Source organism: Mycetomoellerius zeteki, unplaced genomic scaffold (genome assembly GCF_001594055.1).
Source record: "Mycetomoellerius zeteki isolate Tzet28-1 unplaced genomic scaffold, Tzet1.0 scaffold106, whole genome shotgun sequence".
NCBI lineage: Eukaryota > Metazoa > Arthropoda > Insecta > Hymenoptera > Formicidae > Mycetomoellerius > Mycetomoellerius zeteki.
In genome coordinates this window covers 2,970,302-2,990,791 of record NW_017255975.1, presented here as the reverse complement: position 1 = coordinate 2,990,791, position 20,490 = coordinate 2,970,302, and the positions used below count along the sequence as shown (strand labels likewise).

General features: G+C 45.3%; 1 protein-coding gene across 4 annotated transcripts in view; it reads right to left on the bottom strand.

Annotated features, from left to right (window-relative positions):
• The window catches only part of LOC108723968 (protein groucho-1), a 76,395-nt gene that overhangs the window by 30,868 nt on the left and 25,037 nt on the right, over nucleotides 1-20,490 (bottom strand). For 3 of the 4 annotated variants that reach the window (XM_018450050.1, XM_018450054.1, XM_018450062.1), the window contains exons 3-4: nucleotides 17,414-17,477; nucleotides 11,612-11,656 (exon numbers count right to left, since the gene is read on the bottom strand). In XM_018450050.1, the coding sequence (XP_018305552.1) occupies nucleotides 11,612-11,656; nucleotides 17,414-17,477 (109 nt within the window). Of the gene's footprint in view, nucleotides 1-11,611; nucleotides 11,657-17,413; nucleotides 17,478-19,242; nucleotides 19,307-20,490 lie in introns of all 4 variants that reach the window. The other variant, XM_018450046.1, reaches the window with a different exon arrangement.

Genomic DNA, 20,490 nt, shown 5'->3' with positions numbered 1-20,490 from the left:
TTCGGTTAATTTTCCGCGGTGGACGCACCCGAGAGACCGCGATGAAATTTTATACGCTTCGCACGTCTCTCGACGTCGTTGCACACACCGCTCTGCAACGCGATGCGGCACGCATGATCTCGTTCGTGAATTTAAAAAAAATATAGTGAGAGAGAGAGAGAGGGAGAAAATCACGGCATCGCGTAAAATGGCCAACTCGCCAATTCGAATAACTCGAATCGCCGTTAAACGGGTTATCGGAACGAACGGGTTACGAATGACGATGATACGCTGGCTGTACAATGTGTTGGCGGTTGTTGTACCGCTAGTTGAAGGGTACAATTGCCTGTCGCGATGATGCGGTTGCCGGCTTCGATCGTACTTCAACATACTGTAACAACAATTGTCCACGCGATGATAAATCTAGTACAATTCAACGAAATTCAATTTTTCTCACAATAAGAGTTTTTTATTTAATACAACTGGATTTATTTAACTTCGGTCAGAGATCATAAAATACGATTTCACTTTACGATCGGATTGCCGTGCACGGAATTCGAGAATGTAGACGGTTCTGCGAACATAGCTCGGGCCAATCTCCGAAAACAGAGGGCAATCGACGAGACGACGAAGGACCGAGAGGTAGAACATTGTGCGCGAACGTTCGACGGTAAACAGGCTACAATCAATTCGGGGTTCGTCGTGGTCGCGCAACGAGGGCGGCGAGGGGTGACTTGGAGTAGCCGCAATTCGGAGAACATCCACAGCTTGTGTGTACGAAACGTACGTGAAACGTGAACACGAAGCGTGCTACAGAATATGTGTTTGCGTGTGTGTATAACCCAAGAGAGAGAGAGAGAGAGAGAGAGAGAGAGAAGTCGTTGTTGCCACTAGCAGTCGGTATTGCCGTCACCAGCTACATCGTCGCGCTAGAAACGTCGGGATATCAGAGAGGTAGAGTAAGAGAAACAGAGAGAGAAAGGGGATGAGAACGAAAAGGACCTTGGGTTCTAGCTAGAGATCTCTGACGAGAGGTAGAGCGATGAAAGGGACGGGGAGACTCACTGGAGAGAAGGATAAGTGGTACTCGAGTCGCAGTAGAAGCAGCAGCAGCAGCAGCAGCAGCAGCAGCTCGGTAAGGCGGAGACCCGACACAGACGGCCCGACCCCGAAAGATCGAGATGTTTGGATGTTTGAACGTCGGAGTGCTGTCTCAGCACTCGAGCTTCCATCCATCCTTCCCGTTTCCCTCCCCACTTGCTCCCTGCTGCTCTTGAAGAGTGTCCCGATCTCGCGCGATACCAAGGATCTACCGGGTGGCCGGAGTCATTTTCATTCAGACACGTTCGAGAGATGTGGAAAAGGATGCACAGGGATTCTCGATATCCTTCAACGATTCACAGAATAACGAAGTAACCGCACGAGAGTGGTTTACCGACCACTTACACCACCACCGCCGCTCTTTCCTTTTCCCACATGACGTAAAAACGAATATTTACAGAGAATGCGGAAACTTATGGCGCGGGTTTGCACGAGCAAGTTGGGGAGACGCTTCTCTATTATACTTCTCGCGTATCTAATTATCCGACTTTTCAGCTCTCACCCTCTTTTCGCACGACACGATGCTCGCAGTGGCCGAATGGCTTGGCAGAGCGATCGATCAGCGAGTGTCAGTGGGTCGACAAATTAGCGGCACTCAGAATATTAAACGTGCAGAACACCCATTTCTCGATGCGAACGCGCGCGTACAAGAGCTACGATACATTGGTAAACAGCTAATAACAGTAGCGAACTTTGACTCAACTATGAACGACCGAGCTACTAAAAGGATGCTGAGAGTCACTACTCTCAGATGACTGCAGGAAGAGCTATCTCGAAAGAACTCGCGTAGGCGATGCGATGTTTAATATCAAAGTTGTCACAAATTCCTCGTCCTAAAATTCCACAACTTCTCCCTGATTTTCAGACAAAATTTTATTATTTTTCCTGATGCTTTTAATAATATATTTTAAAATTTTTTGTATTCTCCTCCTAATTTGAAAATCTCGTTAAATATTTTGTTATGAAATTAATTTAACATAATGTAAATTACTATTAATGTTGCTGACACTGCTTGCATTTATTAAATTGTTAAATTGGTAGTATTCAAAACTGCGTAGGTGTAACGTATGCATATTAAATTTCTTTAAAGCCAAAAATTTTAACTCTCTAGAAAATTCTGCAAAATTCCCTGACTTTTTCCTGATTTCCAGTTTTGTAGCAATCCTGAATACTTAAGCTTCGGTGGATTGACCTTTCACGCGAATGTCATTGCGCGGGGATTGGTCTCGACGCGGCGTTTACCCGCCGGATCTTGCGTCGCGAACAAAAGCCGCGAGAGAGAAATAGAATAGAATCAGAGAGAAAGAAAGAGAGATAGAGGCGAGAACGAAGCGCATGATAATCCCAACCGCAGCAACGTATTCGTGTGGCTCTGTGCACGTATATATACGGTGGTCACTCTCTGGTCGAAGCGATGGTGGGGCCGGCAGAGACCACTAAGCCCACCTGATATGTCCTATCCTCTCTGCTCTACTGCCAGTATACTACTCTCTCCCTCTCTCTCTTCCCCTGTTACCCTCCGACGCCGCTGACCCTTTCCTTTGCACCCTGCCGAGGGGCACTCCGCTTTCGAACCGCAAGCCACAACGGGCTACTGCCTTGATTAAACGCGCCATAGACCGCCATTATCGCTGATTGCGCTAAACATTAACGGACTAGCCGCCGAGGCCGACCGACCTCCTACTCTCCACCCTTTCAAGTACGAGTCTCGTTGTGTGTACAGTACCCTCTCTAACAGCTTGTTATTATTGATACGAAGCGAATTTCAGACCGAGGCGTATCTTCGTTCATTGAACCAAACGATTCATGTCTTTGACTTTGCGATTAGCCCCATTGGTAGTCGATTTCCGACCCCCGCGATTAAACGCATTATCCTCGAATAAGTGCCGAATGTAAGCGCAGGTCGAAATTAAATTTTCATCAATTTTATTTACAATCAAATCGTATAAGCGATCCTTCACCGCATGTATACAACGGGCATCTCGAAACGTAAACGCGACTGCGATAATCAACGTGAAGTTGAGAACGGGACTGAATGACATCCGTCGCAGCGTAAAGCGAGCAAATTAATGCCGATGGCAGCGAGCAGGGTCTCGCCCTACTCTGTGGACGCCGTTAAGACGCCTCATTAAGAGTCCCTCCTTACCTCGCGCGAGCACTCCTCTTCATTCCACCAGCCAGTGTCTTGGCACTTCTCTACCGTAACACTTGGGCGCCTCGGGCCTCAGATGTATTCGCTATGGCATCGTCAACAACAACAACAACGACGACGACGACGACGACGACGACAACGACGATGATGACGACGACCACGACGAAAACGACGACGAAGAGGACGACGAAGACGACGACGAAGACGACGACGAGGACGACGACGACAACGACGATGACGACGACGATGTCGACGGCAATCCGCATTGCCGACTTGACTTTACGACCGCCCTCGGTACACCCACCAAAACACCAAGAAAATTATCGTCGCTGGGCGACCCTCGTAATTCTCCGGCACGGCGAATGCCGGGGAAAACAAGACCTTCCTTCCTTCCTTCCCTACCTAGCGACCGTGGGGTAAGCTCGCGCAGGAAGTACAATTAACTTAACGCTAATTGCGAGATGAAGACCAAGCGGAGCTCGGTGGAACCTGCCTCCGGCAATTCGCAGACTCAATTACTCAGTCATATGATACGGCGATTAACCGCGCCAGTTTCCTTTATGCCTCCCTCTCACGCCTCCCTCCCTCTCCCGACTCTTTCCGCAGTACGAGAGATATCAAAATCGCGCGGTTTAACGCGACCACGCCGTAAACATCAAGGGAATGAGTGAATAAACTACGCGGAGATAAAGCACATTGTGCATCTAAGCAGATGAATCCTGTATACTAAGCAGACGAATCCAAAATTTAAACCTTGAAGTCAGCGAATTCATGAAATTTGTCGAAAATATATTTGTTAGCCAACAAACGATTTTTTCTTACCGAGATTGGAATCCTGCAAAAATAATTGTTACGGTATGATAAAAATCGCGGATTTAATGATGCTTGTCATTCTTTTTTTTCGTCGACACCTTAGTTCATTGACAAGCACGGTACGAAAGCGAGAGAATAACGCGAGATATATATATATATATATAAAACACATGAAAATATGTATATTACTCTCGCTTTATATATATATATAAAGCAGGCTAAGGGAGCGATCTCTTAACGACACCCTTAAGCACAAAAGGGCTCGAGGGTGTTCGTTCCACCCTCTCGTTGATAGCTGGCATAATGCTAACGCCCCAGCGTCGATAAAAGTGCTAGGGGCTCGGCTGCATAAAGCCGACGGTGGAAGGTTCGGAAACTGCCGCTTCAGCTGAAGAGCGAGCACGTAAACATGCCCGCAAGGAAGTGTAACGTAGCCAATGTATACCCCCAGGCGCAAATTAGATTCGCACACCGATATGCTTCTTTTGTGCTAGCTAATGTTGGCCAGCGAACTTCTTATCTCGCGCGTATTCACGTTACTTCCCAGAACACGATATCAAGAACGTTTGAACGTCCACGTAAATACCAAATGTGTTTAATTGCCAAACATGTTTAATTATCAAACATGTTTGATTACCAAACAAATTTAACTCCATTGCAGTTTACTTTGTTGGTAAACGGGGATTTCAGATACGCACAATCTTTCGATACGCGCGATCAAAGCGCACAACGACGTATGAGAAACGTAACCTTATCACGCACACCCATCAATCGACGAGGTCTAAATAAAGATACCGACCGACTCGAAGATAGGGCTCTTAAAAGCTCAAGACGATGATAATGGAGACGAGCCTCATCTCTTTCCTCGGACCACCCACCGCGCTGCACCTGCACGCGGCGCGATATCAAGCGGCAAACTTTACGACTCGCGGTTTAAACACAGCGCTTACAACAGCGAGGGCATGGAAAACATGCCGCGAAAGACGCGAAGAGACACGAGAAGAAGAGAAAGGGGCGGCGAGAGGAGCAGGAACGAGTCGTAAAAGATGTACGAGTGATAAAAGCGATCCCAACCGACATCAGGGCTAGTAAGTAGTTACGCTTCCTTACCCTTGCGAGAGGAAGGGAGAACGACAGTGAGAGTGCTACGTGGATCTTAAATCCCGCGAGAGATCTCGATAGCATCTATTTTCTCTCTCCTTCCCTCAAAGGCAAACCCTTTAACCCCTTCCCTTCTTCCGAGGTAACGGCTCGACTATTCCCCGCAGCGCCGCGGGTTTTACTGCGAGAAATTTAAGTGCCCATTTGGAGACGCGAGAATTAAGCGTATTCCTCGTGTTTCGCGCTCGAGGTTCCAGAACCTCCGACGTAAGCGGGAAACGAGAGAAAGAGAGAAAAAGGAGGAGTGATAAAAATTCATGACCGCCCGCGGTCTCGTATCGTGTACTTGCGCTTGTACTATGATTACTTTAGATATTACCGGTGCGAGTATGTGCGAGAATTTTTGTGCGAGTCACTCGTATCGCGTAGACAAGCTGGTTAACGCCGATTAAGGTGGCGCGAGAAAGGAGAAAAGAGAATCACGGTCAAGATCTAAATTCGCATCGTATACGTGAAATAAATTTTGTTACCGATAAGATGGGGTCAGACTGGACCACTCTCTGGACCGCAATCCGAGTAAGTTACTGGGCTTCTTGTTCGCGGGAGAGAAAGAACGTGATTCGATTCGTGTGCGGCACTCTCCTGCTGGTGAAGCCCATTTGCTGCGGATAAAACCATCCGCGGATAGCGACGTCTCCGAACAACATCCTTCTTATCCGCGAGGCGAAAAAGGTGCGCACGTATTGTGCGCGCGGTGGAAAAAGAGAAAAAGGATCTCTGAGCCGCGGTGCCAGTTGAAAGAACTTATCGTGTTGAGAGATCGCGAGTATGGAGGACGTGTATTGGGTACATGGAGCCCCCGTCGATATCGCGGAGTCCTACGTTGAAAGCACACCCGACTGGCGTTTTACCAGTACGCGTACGCATGCACATATACACGAATGCCTGTATTCCCCGCGGATGCGCGTTCTCGCGACACCGAGAAAAGGAGGACGTAGACATGAGAGTGCGAGCGAGAGTAGACATTTCTGTGTATATTTTATTGTGCACATATTGCGAACCGTTCTCCGCCAAGCCGCACGGCACACACGAACGCGTGTCAAACTCACACCAACGCAACGTATACACGCCTCTCGCTGGAGGCCCCCGGGGGAAGTTGGTGGCGAGGTCGGAAGGGATCGCGACTCGTGGTTGGGCGAGGTCGAGGGAGAGAAAAAGCGAGGAGCATAGCGTGTGGAGAGGTTGGCGGCGGTGGCGTGGAGAGCTCGATTTTTCCGATAGCAAATTTTGCTCTTCGCTTTTTCCCGCCCCCCGAACCAACACCGAGCCACCGCCAACGCGTCCCCACCGTCAACCACCGCGCCACCCGACACCGCCACCCATCCACCCCCCTGAACGGCGGCGGTAGCGGTGGCGGCTGCTCCCGGGTTTCCCCCTTCCGCGGCGGGTACCCCGTTCTATCCTTTTTCGCCCCCGCCTGACACCAACGTCCCATTCGTTCCTCCACTCGTTGCGACGGCCCGGACTCGCCCTCTTTTTTCTCCCTTCTGCCTACGACCACCCCCGCCGCGCACGCCTTCTCCCTTTACCTCCCCTGTCCCCCGCGCCGCCCCGTCTCTCGCCTGCTTCCCTCTCAATCACCATCTGCTCCTCCGCCTCCACCTGGCGCGGCCCGACCGATCAAACCAGTGGCACTGCAGACACAATAAAAACGGGAAAAAAAGCGTCGGCCGCGCACACATTTCGCGCAGTCACACACTCTCTCTTTCTCTCTCTCTCTCTCTCTCTCTCTCTCTCCCCCTCTTTTTTCTCTCGCTCACGAGCAAGAGATGACGAGCTACCGGACGCTTTTGAGAAGTTATTCATGAAGCGCCCAACGAGATTCCTCGAGCGTCGCGTATTTTTCCCCCCCCAGACGAAACGCCCAGCGTTCTCGATAAAAAATACAGAGGCGTACAATTTCACGAACGCGCGCGCGCGCGCGCGTTAAACGTTTTTCGTTTTGTTCGGCAGATCTCAAAATCGCTCGACAATTTCCCGCGACTGTCATCGTTATCTCGTTAACGAGTATGAAAAGCGTACGCGTCTCGGATACATCGGGCGAAATCGCGATCGGCCGATCTTTTGTTTTTCCGAGTGAAAGGTGGAGCACGCGCCAAACAAGGGACCGAGCGAGCCGAGCGGGTATTGACCATCCGATATCGATATTTCGCGACGCTTTATCGCGGACGTGCTCGTTAAACCGATAAATGAATAATGAGCGTACTGTATATGGGATGGATATGGAGAGACAACCGGCAGGGGAGACAAGCGCCGGGAGGGGGGGGGGGGGGAGAGATGGAGTGCGCGCGCGAGGGGGAGCGAACCAGCGAATCGAACAAAACAACGAAATCGAATCACTCGTGGTGGCCGCCCATACTTTTCATGCGTGAATTTTCCGACTGCCCCGACACGTACGTGCAGCTGCGGAATCGTCGGTAATAGCGTTAGTAAAATCGAGAGTAATGCCTGAAAGCGTTTACAATACGCATCGCTTCCTGCAAATAAAAACGTGGGGAACGCGCGCGACCGCGTGGTCATTGGCCGACGATGTACGACGAAACGGGTCAAAATCAAACTATACCCATCGTGACACAACATTCTCGGTTCCCTATCAATGCCGGCCGCGGCGCCGAGAGGAACGATAAGAAAAATGTAAAAAATATGACGTTCCCCGGCAAAAAGATGTCGATACGTTTAAGCGCTTTCATAACTATAAGCGCTCTCGACGTCGATCCTTCTAGAAATCGATAATTACTATGCATACCTATAATATCCGATATTAAACGAGTGACGGTAGCGATTACCTTATTAATTCATGTATTATACGGCCAATCGAAGAACTGCTCGGTCAACGTGAGCGTTTATATAGCCGCGCGATATATCCATAAACTATCCAGCAAGCGTGATTCCGGCTGACAATGATTATCGTACAGGTGTAACAGGAAAACGTAACAGCTCGGTTGCGGTCAGAGACGGCTGACGATGATGACAGTAATTGCCGAGAATTAGCGACGTTAATAACCTCCGGGGAGAACGGAGGGCGGGGAGGGGGGAGGGGCTAGAGGGAAGGGGAGAACGAGCGCATTCGCTGCGTGGACACTTGCCGAACCGGTCGTCGTCGGCGTTAATGTAACACCCGATAATTCCCGGGCGCCCGCGATATTTTGCTCTTTCGCATCGCCGGATCCGTTATTCATTTCTCGTTCCGCGCTTTTTCTCATTTTATTTCCATCGCGCGCTCGCGACAACGCCCGGCCTCGTTATAAACGCGTGGGCTGGCTATTAATCGCGGATACCGCGTGGCAGGAGCGAGCGTGTCGACGAGGCGGTGGCGCGGCACGGCATTTCGATTTTATAAATATGAGATACCGGATATACGCGCGCGGATCGTGTACGCCGCGCGCGTGTACGAGCGTGTAAATCGCGCGCGATAATGCCCGGCCGATAATAATAAATCCCCGACGTCCGGCTACCAGAAGCGATAAATCGTAACCGAATTAAAAGTGACAGCAGATAATAATCGTCATTCCGATTCAGAAGAGAGTACGAGACCGTCACGTCGTATATTTCAGAGTGCCGCCTCGAGTGCTTATCTCGAGGATATCAGGGGCATAAAACGGCGGATACGACACGATCGTATTGCGATTTCCTATCGGAATTTATATTCCATCGCTCCAATACCACATTTCACACGGTACGTATCTCGTGGCTTGTTCCTCCACGTAGCGCACGAATGTCCTAGTGGAGGGAGTCCTTGAAAGAGTTATGCTCTTCATTCAACCTTAATACGTAACTTTTCTACGAGACTTACAGGCGGAAATCCACGTTTCGATCATACAGAAAAATTGCCATTCGGTCTCCCAGAATATAGAATCCTTCTTCTTTTCCATTTGTGCACTCTTTTACATACACTGATATTTTCTTTTTCCTACTTAACAATATTTTTCCAGACATTACTTTTACTCAATTTTTAATCCTCCACTGACAACTGAAATCTTTCAGGTATCATCGATATTTTGATTGCAAAATTTTGGTAGATAAATTTAAATCTGTAAAAAGTATAAATAAAATACAATCCGACTTTTATGATGGTAAAAACTCGTTGTTAAAGCTTTGACAAATATACTGAATTTTTCCGAATTTTTATATAATCTGAATCAATAAAAAATTCGCTTCTCCAAGACTCTATATTACTGACGGAAGAAATAAAAAATTCATTTTGCACTGAAAAAAAAAAATTGTTCATTTGACTAAATTAATTTAGTTCTCTATTTATTTCCTTGAATAATGAATGTATTTAAGTCAAATATATGTATTGCCAGCGAAGGGATAAATAAATGACATATGTCAAACGTAGTATGCAAATTATCGACTAAATAAGTTAAACAATGCCTTGGATCGCGTAATTGCTGTTCAATTTCTCCAGTCACGTTCTATCTAAAATACTTGCAAACGCGTCAACACGATCTCTCGGTTGAATGCCTTGCTCAGGAAAAGAGATAAGCAAGCTGCTACCTGACTTGCGTCGCTACTGGCTTCGTGCAGACCTGCCGTGAGGCGGACGCGAGGTCTTATTCATGATTTGAGAGACGCATCCTGCCGGAAAAAGAAGAGGAGACAGAAAGAATAGGCGGGACACAAAGCGGACGGGTGGAGGGCGGGATGAAGGAAATAACGGGCTCAGCTGTTAAATATTCAATAAACGTGAGCATTACTCGTCGCTGCACGCCCACGCCCAAGATAGATTATGGTGGAGTGTCGATGAGGGGAGAGAATATCGAAGTAGGCGAAGAAAGAGGGATCGCCATTTATTCTATGGAATTCGTGATCGAGATTCTTGTTCGATAGCGTGTACAGAATGCCTCCTCTATACACGGTAAAAAAATTTATGTATTTGTATTAGAAACGGTCCACTCACGTTAGTGTTAACAGTTTGTGTTGAATTTTAACATATTCGAGTGTTAATTTAACATAATGTGATTATGTTATTTAAAGATTTTTTGTGAAATTGATATTCAATGTTTCTTAGTGTCAAAATGACACAATTTATGAGTAAGTGAACAAGTAACATAAAAATAATGCGTTTTAAAACGTAAATTCTAAGACAAATGAAATATGTGTTAATTTAACATATCATAAATGTTAATTTTCTGAAAAAAATATGTTCCCACGATTTGTTTACAAAGTGTGTCGATATTATCTTTCTTTGTATTTATTCTTTTACATAATATTTGTGTTACCTTGTAACATATTCATCTTGTGTAAAATTAACTAAGAAATTTGAGTGGACCGTTTAGGACATGCGATTTATGTTAAATTCAACACATTTTTTCCAACTGTGTAGGACACTCGACAATTACGTCGTTGATATTGCTGGCTTGTCGATAATTCGACGAATTCACTTGTACGTCGGTTTCAAAACGAGATATTTCTCAAATCATTCGCGAACGGATCGAACGGAAATCCATTCCGCGGATAACAACAACAGAAGTATGCGATTCCCTGACGGGATTTCTATATATAAAATTACGTCAAGAGAGCTTGCCTGGAGGCGTTTGACTTCTATCAGACGCGGCCTATAATTAAGAGATGAATTCTCGTTGCCGATCGATTAACGCGTTTCTCCTTTTCCCTCGCGAGTCACGTCGACTCTAATTTATTTGACTTGGGTACCACCTTTTTCTCGTCGTAAAAAGAGAGTAGGGACCGCTTCGAAAGAAGAAGATAAAACTGCTTCGCGATGGTTACCACAATGGATGCACGAGGAAATAAAAAATTCAAATGATCCATTCGATACGATGAATATAGATACAAAAGGAGCTTACTGAAATCTTTGTAATAGAGATTCTCGAAATGGATCTCGGTACAAAAATAATATATTATATGTAAAAATAATACATAGATGTGTTTAACGATGCTATACGAGAAAACACTTATATGAGTGTTATTTGATTTGTACGTATATACGTGTGCACCGCGGAGAAAGAAGTGTAAAAAGCTCCACGATTCGCCCCGAGTGCTTTCTGAAAGTACGGTAATCTCGATAGTTCTTAATAAAAGTCTGGAAGTCGAGTTATATATATACATATATATATATAGATTGCTTTTTTCATTGCGCAAGGTTTTGCGCAAGAAGCAACGCGGGAACTCCGGCCGCGCTGCTATTTGCATGTTATTACCTTGTTTACATATTTATTCAATAGCTAAGATCCCGGAGGGTCGCAAACACCCCGTAATCGGGGCTTTCTCCTCGTGTTCGGCCCTTTAATTTTGGATTAAAGCCCAAAGCTGCGCGCAACGTGCCAACTGAGCGATTAATAAATCACCGCCAACTGACGTCGCGTATCGATCACGAGACGATATCGTTCTTTACCGCATTTTCAAGGTACTTGAAATAATGTATGCAAAACTTAAATCTCTTACCTGTTTGTGCATCTCCACATTAAGCCCGTACGACATCTCGTAATACTGCAAAAGTAAATGAAACAGTCAGATTAGAATGTAATCGCATAAATTACAATGTTAGTATGGAATTAGTATAAGCGTAGTGTTGCATAGCTACATCGTTATATGCGTTTCGTTAACGAAGCCACGTCGACGTTAAGCGTAAGGTGATGCGTGCGTAAACTAGCAGCGTAACGCCGACTTTCTCATGCAAAAGCTGAACTTTGCCGGAAGGTTGCTCACACGAAATCCAATTTTCGTATTTATGTTACGGCTTTGTCATTTTATCCTATCCCGAAGAAGACGTTACCGTGTAAAATTCCCGTTTATTCTCTCTCAGCAGAAAGCTAAGAGAATTCGATTAAATTTGCACCACGAATGCAATACCGTATATAAGTACATATTCACGAAGTAAAAGTGAACATCGACTTCATCTTTCATTGCGACGAAGAAAAATTCGTCATAGTATACAACGTGTTATTTATATATATATATATATATATATAACGATCCGAGTATAAATAATTGAAATTGGCATATAAATATCACATTGAATAAAACGCAAAGCCACTCCGCGAGATTAATCGAATTATCGAGTTTCGCAAACCAAGATGCTGTTTGAATCCATAATAATGGCTATGCGGGAAGAGAGAGCGCCTCGCGGTGGATCCTTAAGGGCCTGCTTCACGATTGCAGGGTTGAGATTATATCGATCAAATGAGATTACGAGATTACGAAAAGCGGACCAAATTGAGCCGTAATGCGAGGCCGCAGTCAGTCGGTAAGAGGGATAAGCGCGTCGAGAAAATGAGAAAAACGAAGACGAAGGATGAGAAAGGAGCGCGACCCTCTCTCGTCTCCTTCTCCCCGAGAGGGAGAAAAGGCATGTACGTGCGCGCGCGCCATCGAGTGCACGTGTGCGTATGCGTGTCGACCAAAGACCGGTTTCTCGTAACATCGTTTCTACATCGTGTGTACAAGACTCAGCCGGGGCTGGCTTTAACTAATTCGCTTACCGAACAGCGGTTCTCATTTCGCACGCATGAGATTTTTGACCGTAAAGACTCGCGACAAAATAGCGCGTACATATTTATCGTAAACGTTGCTGTAGTAGTGGTTTACAGGCATTTCCGTTCTCCGAGAGTGCATATTTTGTACCGAGGCAATACCAACACACGGGTGGAAGGGTAGCGTGTAATGACGATCACCAAGGAGGAAAAGAGAGAAAATCCGGCAGTTCGCGATTTTAACGAGCGTCTTGAATATAGTCGCCGCATTATTCCCAGCGGAATCAACGACCGTTGTGAAACGGGCTTTATTGCTCGGTGGTCGTAAAGAGCGTACTAAACCGCGTTTTAATATATCGGTGCGGCTACGACAGTCGGTTTAGAGTTTTTCTCGCATATACGAGGGGAACGTAGCGTAATAAACGCGATAGACGTCGAGACGCGGTCGAAGAAGACAGTCTCGCGCTTTCGCAATGTTCTCGACGTTACGATTTTAACGACACCGGTAATATTTATTTCGCAATGCGATAGAATTACCGTTAATACTTCAAACGCGGGCAAATTCGTCTGGATGAATATTTTACGAATCTGCTTCGGACAGGCCACGATTAATTAAACCCGTTTGTTTTAATAATTCGATATTCATTCGGCGCGGTTTATCTTCGAAATTACGATTATTTTGTAAATTGCGAACGCTACAATGTATATATAGAAAATATAAATGTAGAAATTTGGCCTCGTGCACGCTCTGCTTTTAAATATAAATTAATCCGCCCATATTTTTATTACATTCGCGCTCGCGAGCATTATCAATAAATCGCGAAATGTATATTTCAATCGGCTCTGTTCTTGCGAAAATAATAATTTCGCTGAAAGCTCGTAGCTTATGTTAACATATAGTGAAATCTAATTATATTTAAATACATCAACTTTATTATAAAACATCGAAACAAAATAAAAAAAAAGCAATTAAAAATTTATCGATGACGTATTTTGTTTTTTTATCATCGAACTTTTTCAGAACTTATATCAAAAAGAGAACTAATTACAAATCGTTTTTTTTTTTAAATTTACTATCTAAAATATACTGGGTGAAAGATTTCTCTCTTCCTCGTGCATTTGGCGAATTTGAGGATAGAAAGAGAAAGAGACAATTAAGAGATGCAGCTACACGAAGATCGTCTCGCCGCCGAAGACCCCAACGAAGCAATTGGTCTTTAATTAATAGACTTCACTGACGGAGGGAGACTGTCGGAGACGGGAGATCAGGATCTTAATTATCACGAGACTGGAAACGCCACTCTCGCGGTCGAGATGTCTAATACGAGTGAAGGAATACTGTGAACGGCGACAGTCAGTTACGATAATGGAATGAAGCCACTCGTAAACTCGATACAACGTGATTACGAATACTTTATAGAATCAATATTTTACAGTTGCCATTACGCCATTTTTTATATTAACAGATTCAGAGGAATTAAATGAAATTTTTCAGTCCTTTTCGACATTTGTCTTTTCTCGGTTGAGAATAATTCGAATTTTTATCTACGTTCGTATAAAATTCTCTCTTTCGAGAAACAGTTCGAGAGAAGATTTGGGTTGAATTATTAGCTGAAAACTTACTCCTCGACTTACTCCGTGGATAGTCACCTCTAATCGTGACCGATCGAATCGCGAAAACGACTCTGGGATGGCGCAATCTCTTTTCAATTCACGAGCAGCCGAACGATATCGATCACGATCGGTATCTACCCCACGAACATGTTGGTTCGTCCCCTCTCGCGTTAGAGAAAGATAAAAAGACCCTTATCATGCCTTTCATCGTCTCCCAATGAAAATCGTTCCTGAATGTACTCTTTAAGCGATGACGATGTTTCTGGTCGTGTACGATTTGCAAATTTTGTCCTCGTTGCAACCTCATTACTTCGCGGTCGAATCGGCTTAATCAAGAACATACCACAGCCTACGACTGCAATGGTTTGCGTTTACGCTCGTATATTCGTGCTACGAAATGACTCAGCAAATCAAGCCTCGACATATCGCATATCTGGGTTGTCACAAATTCCTCATTCTAAAATTTTATAACTTATCCCTGACTTTCAAATCAAATTTCATGATTTTCTCCCCAGCTTTCAATAATATTTCGAAATTTTATGTATTTCCTGATTTGGAAACCGTTAAATATTTATTGAGAGAATATTTATTCAATTTAACATAACAATGTAAATTACTATTAATGTTGCTTACACTGCTTGCATTTTTAATTGTTAAGTTGGTAGTATTTTAAAATTACTTACTGCGTAAGTGTGATATATGTATACTAAACTTCTTTAAAGCCAAGAATTTTTATTTTCGAGAAAATTTTTCAAAATTCCCTGACCGTTTCCGATTTCCCTAACAATTCCCTGATTTCCAGTTTTGTGGCAATTACGACTACAGGAATTAATTCTCTTACAAACGCATTGTTACCTCCAACCTTATTTTCGTATTTAATAGAACCGTTTTAAAATCTCACTCACCCGACGAAAGTATCGCGCGTAGTTAACGTTTCGCAAGCGGAAATATGAAGCGGAGGACATACGCTAAATGTATCGGGTGGCATTGCTAGCGTGACGAACGAAGTGCTTCGCGGCCGGTCTCTCGCCACGCTCGCGGTTCGCGCGCTCGTAAAAGTTCACGAGCTCGACAATTACATGAAAGAGTCGTAAAGGCGTAACTCCCCGTGGCCGGGGCTACACCCGTCGCGGTATAACGATGTCGTACCGGGGATTGGACGGCTCGCACGAACGTATACGCGATGGCCTCCATCGATAACGAGTCCCGAGAGATTCGCCGGCTGGCTCTGCCAGTAAACGCTGCCTCGCGATGTCACGTGGAAAATTTGAGGGAGGCCAGATACGAGAGGACCGGCTTTATACATACACCCGTCGATGTGTGCGAGATATCCCGTGTTACTGTACTGCCGGTAGATGGAACGCGGCAGTATCCGGACGTAGAGCCATCGTAATTCTACGGGGAAAACGACGGTGTTGTCCGTTACAGGAAAGCAAACTACTGTGATTATCGTAGCAAGACCGTGACGCGCGACAACGTGATACTTTATTCGATGCTCGCAATTCATCGACGATGAGGACGACAAAGCATCTGCGCGACGCAACGCGATTACGATTGCACCCGTAGGAATCAATGACTCGCTCGATACGAACTCGGACGTGTTTAGCCGAGAGACTGTGAGTACCTGTTGCTAACGCCGACCTAAACCCGATACTACGATAAATTCTTGTTACGTCGGTAATCAATCATCAATGATAAAACGACGCGATAGGACGATAGCGCAATAAATATGCTTTCGTGCTCGCCGATCGAAATTTGATTAAGTGCATTCCGTGGTTTCGCTATGTTTCGCGCCGACGTTCGTTACCGCGCAACTGGCAGAACAATAAGCGCCCCCCGTGCCATATCGAAACGAAAGTGGAATAAAGTATGATATGTACAATACATTTAAACCTGTCACATGCGTGAGCCGCGTGAACCGCGCGAGTCGCAGACCGATCGATCGATACAAATGCATGGAACAAAGGATCGAGGGGCGCGAAGATCGATCAACCGTTTGAGAGAGTAAGGAGTGCATACCTGGGACGCGAGATAAGCGCGTTCTCGCACGACGTACACGCTATGTACCTACGTGAGACGATCGCGCGATTAATCTTCGTGCCGGCGTGAATCGGCGGAAGTGCCACGTCCACGCGAGAGCGAACGCCGCGCATTTTATATGAAGTTATTTGCATCGACCGAGGCGCGGGGCTACGGCCTATAAATTATCGCCGGCCTATAATGCACGCTTCGCGAACTTTGGGCAACGAACTAGCGGATCGCGAACTTACGGCGTGCGAACCACGCGCGGCTCTATTCGCGCTATCAAGATCTCTCGAATGAACTTCCAGCCGGTTTAGCACGACGAATATCTTCGCGGTAAATTTACAAATCGAGGAAGTGTCTGTGCCTTAATCTAAAAAAGATTTAGATCTATGCTTCTCTGGGGCATTAAGCGATATACCTGGAAATTATCACGTTATGTGTGAAGACACTTTCAAGATGGGTAAATGGAAAGAATGGAGATCCACCGAGACGTCGGTACAACTGGCGTAAAATTAAAACCGGTACTCTCGGCGACCTTCGACCTCCCTTGAAGAAAGCGGTGCGCACCTCTTTACGCTTCACACGCCTTAATGAAGATGCATACATTGCACAGTCGACGGTGGATCGCGATAACGAAGATCTACGGGCGAAAGTAAGCCAAGACTTTCGCGGCGTCTACGTGTACTCTCGCGGGACAAAGCCGAAAAACAAAACTGGAAGAGGAGCCGCGGAGAAGCAACGCACGGCAACGTGTATGACGTGATCCTAAATTATTCCGCCATCCTCTTATGCCGCGCAAGACAAATATTTTTTTATCGAACCTCTTATAGAGATATATGTACTTTAATTTTGTGGCGCGTAATGTAAACAAGACAAATGCACGAGATAAAATTTATAACTTTGATATATTTCAGCATTGCATCGTAGTGCATTTGGCGAGCGAGCTGAAACGTCAAAATGTTCCCTGCAATCCGCAACGGTTCAGTCAAGAGGGAGCGCAAAGCTAAATTTTTGAGGACTCGTCTCTAGACGCGAAATAAGAAAAACGCGTTGCGTCGCATGACCCTTTACGTTTAATACGATTACTCTCGATATAGGTTCTGCGATAGGTTTTTGTAGGCTTGTGTGGACTCACCATGACGTAGTGGCGCTGCATCTCCGTCTTCTCCTGGGCGAGTTTCTCCAGCTCCAACTTAATACTGGACAGAACAAGCAGGAAATCGCACGTGTAAGCTAAACATTAGTAAGTGCAGGCGACATTCAAAAGCTGTGGGGGCAAAATAAAGATAGGGGGGGGGCCTCTCTTTCGCATGACCAAGGAGGGATCTCGTGGCGCGTTTTGGCTAACAATAGAGAATAATAGCGCCGCTAAAACGAGATTATCGAGTTGTCAACGAGTCGAGGGTCTGTGACTTGGGCTCCGTGGTAAACGAGGGATGCGATATCATGTGCGGAATGCGAACATCGTTCAATTGTATAACGATTCATTAATTTGGTCCCGAATTTTTCCGCGTGTATATTTTTTTTAACCTTCCGAACCGGTTCATTCTTTTTATCACGCCCCCAAATTGAGGGATATTGCGGAGGGGTGGTGCACAGCCAAGCCATTAAAAACACACAATTAGTGCAGCCGCAACAAACATTGATAATAATTGTTATATACTGGCCATCGTGTGTATATGTATATGTGTTTAACATTGTGTGTGTTTCGTGTTTACCAAGTGGACCGTGGAGAATATTGGAAGCGTCGCGATTGCGAGCGAATAATTCATAAAAACGCATTCGTGGAATTTACATCGCGTTCAATTAACAAGGAAATCGTATGCAAATACAAACAATCGCAAACGCGTTAGGTAGGTACTACTTGTCGTTAAATATTAAATAACAAAACTGTTCATTATCGAGAACGATAAATTAATCATTTTATGGAAAAAAAAACATGTAATCGTCGGAAAATGTGTTTTCGAGCACTTTGCCTCGTTCAAAAAGAAAGTTAATAGAAAATCAATACGAGAGAATCGGCGCGGCAGTGCGCAGGTTCATTAAGAGTTAATCCTCGTCGCGTCGCGCTTTTCCCCGGCGCGTTAAAGCGCATATTAATATTCACTTGGTCGGCCACCATGTTACCCGACAGCGACATCAGAGCGGGACAAAGGCCCCGTCCGCGGTGGCGATAACTTTTTTAACGACGACAAGCCCGCGCCGTATTTTTGTTTAGCGCGGCGCTCCGGAGGCGCAGGAAAATAATCTTGCGGTGGCGGCGGTTGACAAAACCGCTTGTACCGCGGCAAATGAATGCGTTCGTATATGCCTGTAACGCTCGAGTGCATCGCGACCGCCGTCGTTGCTGTTGCTGCTGCTGCTGCTGTTGCCGCTGCCGTTGCTCCATGACTGTATACCTACGATAACGAGTATGGGGGTGCGTCGTGTCTCTCTGTGATTCGTGTTTCTCCCCATGTTCCCAGCATCTCAGCACTTTTGACGTGCGACGCCAATGCTCGCGACGATAATTTTCCCCGAGTTCTCTCTTTCTCTCTCTCTCCCTCCCCCCCCCTCTCTCTCTCTCTACCGCTCATCCAATCTCTCTGAAATTATACCTCTGACATTTCTTTGAAGATCCGTGTACCATTTTCCTTTTAATTGCACTCCCACGTATAATATAAAAGCGTTACAGTCGCGCTGCCGTGCATATCGAAAATTCATTTCGGTAAAATCAAATCGGTTTTTTTAATAATTTCCCTCCCTTTTTTTAGGTTCTTCTCAATATCGCGAGAATTGAAACAGCTCGACCGCGACCGAGCGATATCTCCCGAATTCAAGCGCGACGAAAACGAATGCATTTTAATCTGGGAACAACGGCAGGATGATTCGTATAGCTGTGTGTGCATGTGCGTATATGTGACGTGTATATGTATGAATAACGCGCTGCCCCCTTTCTACGTTTTTATCCTTTTCCCGGCTTACCATCACGTAATGCCTCTGTATCTCTATTTTTTCACTGGCCAGTTTCTCGCACTCCAATTTAAGGCTGTGTAAGAAGAACAAGAACAGAACATTAATATCCACCAGCCCTCGAAATCGTCGGAGCCATTGTCCCTCCGCTCGTCGTTCTTCGTCGCGACATTAAGTTAGAAACGCGCCGTATAACACGCGCCATATATCGCGAACGAGAGAAAATAAAGGTAGAACTGTAAAAGCTTCAACGATAACGAACGGAGTAAAAATGGTTTATTTCGTCATCGAGTTCAGCGCGGAGACGCAATAATAAAGTTACAGTTTCTCGAATACAACTAAATTTTCTCTTTTTCTTTTTCAAGAGGGGAATTTAGAAGCCCCTCGTAACGGGACGCGAAGCGATTTAATTCGGTTCGAGGAAATGATAGAATGCACGCGGTAATTCCGACGCGGCGTTTAATATTCGTGAAAGGCGAATCACGCTATACGTTGCGCGACGTAATCTCACCTATAAGGCGATAAATTAGCACGGTATTAACGATCACGCTCGCGCGAGCGGCAACTCTCGTTACGCAAACGGCAATACTCGTATGGTCAGAAAGTCGATTAATTATTTCAGATTGATGCCGTGCCAACGATTTACGAGACGATTTATCGAGAATCACGTTGCGCGCTTGAATGCGCGCGCCTACTAACACGTGGCCGAGATAGCTCTCTGTTTCACGCGGTCGGGATGCATTTTTGCCTTTCCATGATTAATATCTCAATCCACGAAATTTATGTATGTTGTTCTCATCGCGGTATTTCTAAACGCGAGATAAAATTTATTCGCTTAAAACGTGCCCGATATCATCGCGTCATTATCGTAATTATTTTTCTCTTGTTGTCAGCACTTTGTGCTATTATGCTATATTTATAACTTTCGTGAAAAAGGAGGAAGGGGAGAGGAATACGCGCGTCGCTCTTTTTACAATCCCGGAACACTGTTAATTTAACGTATTAATAAAGAGATGTGAATTCACACTGAGAAAAAAGTTAGGGGAAAGTTGCCGAATGCGTAATGATCGCCTAAATCGTATCTCATCAATATTTTATATTATCAGTTAATATAGGCAATATTTAGTAACAATAATATAAAATATATGAGAAATTAGTAATATAGACAAAAATATAATAGCCTACGTCTTGTTTTATGGACATTAGCGGCGTTTTAAAAAATCAGGTACATCTGATATTAATTTTTAATCAACTTATGTA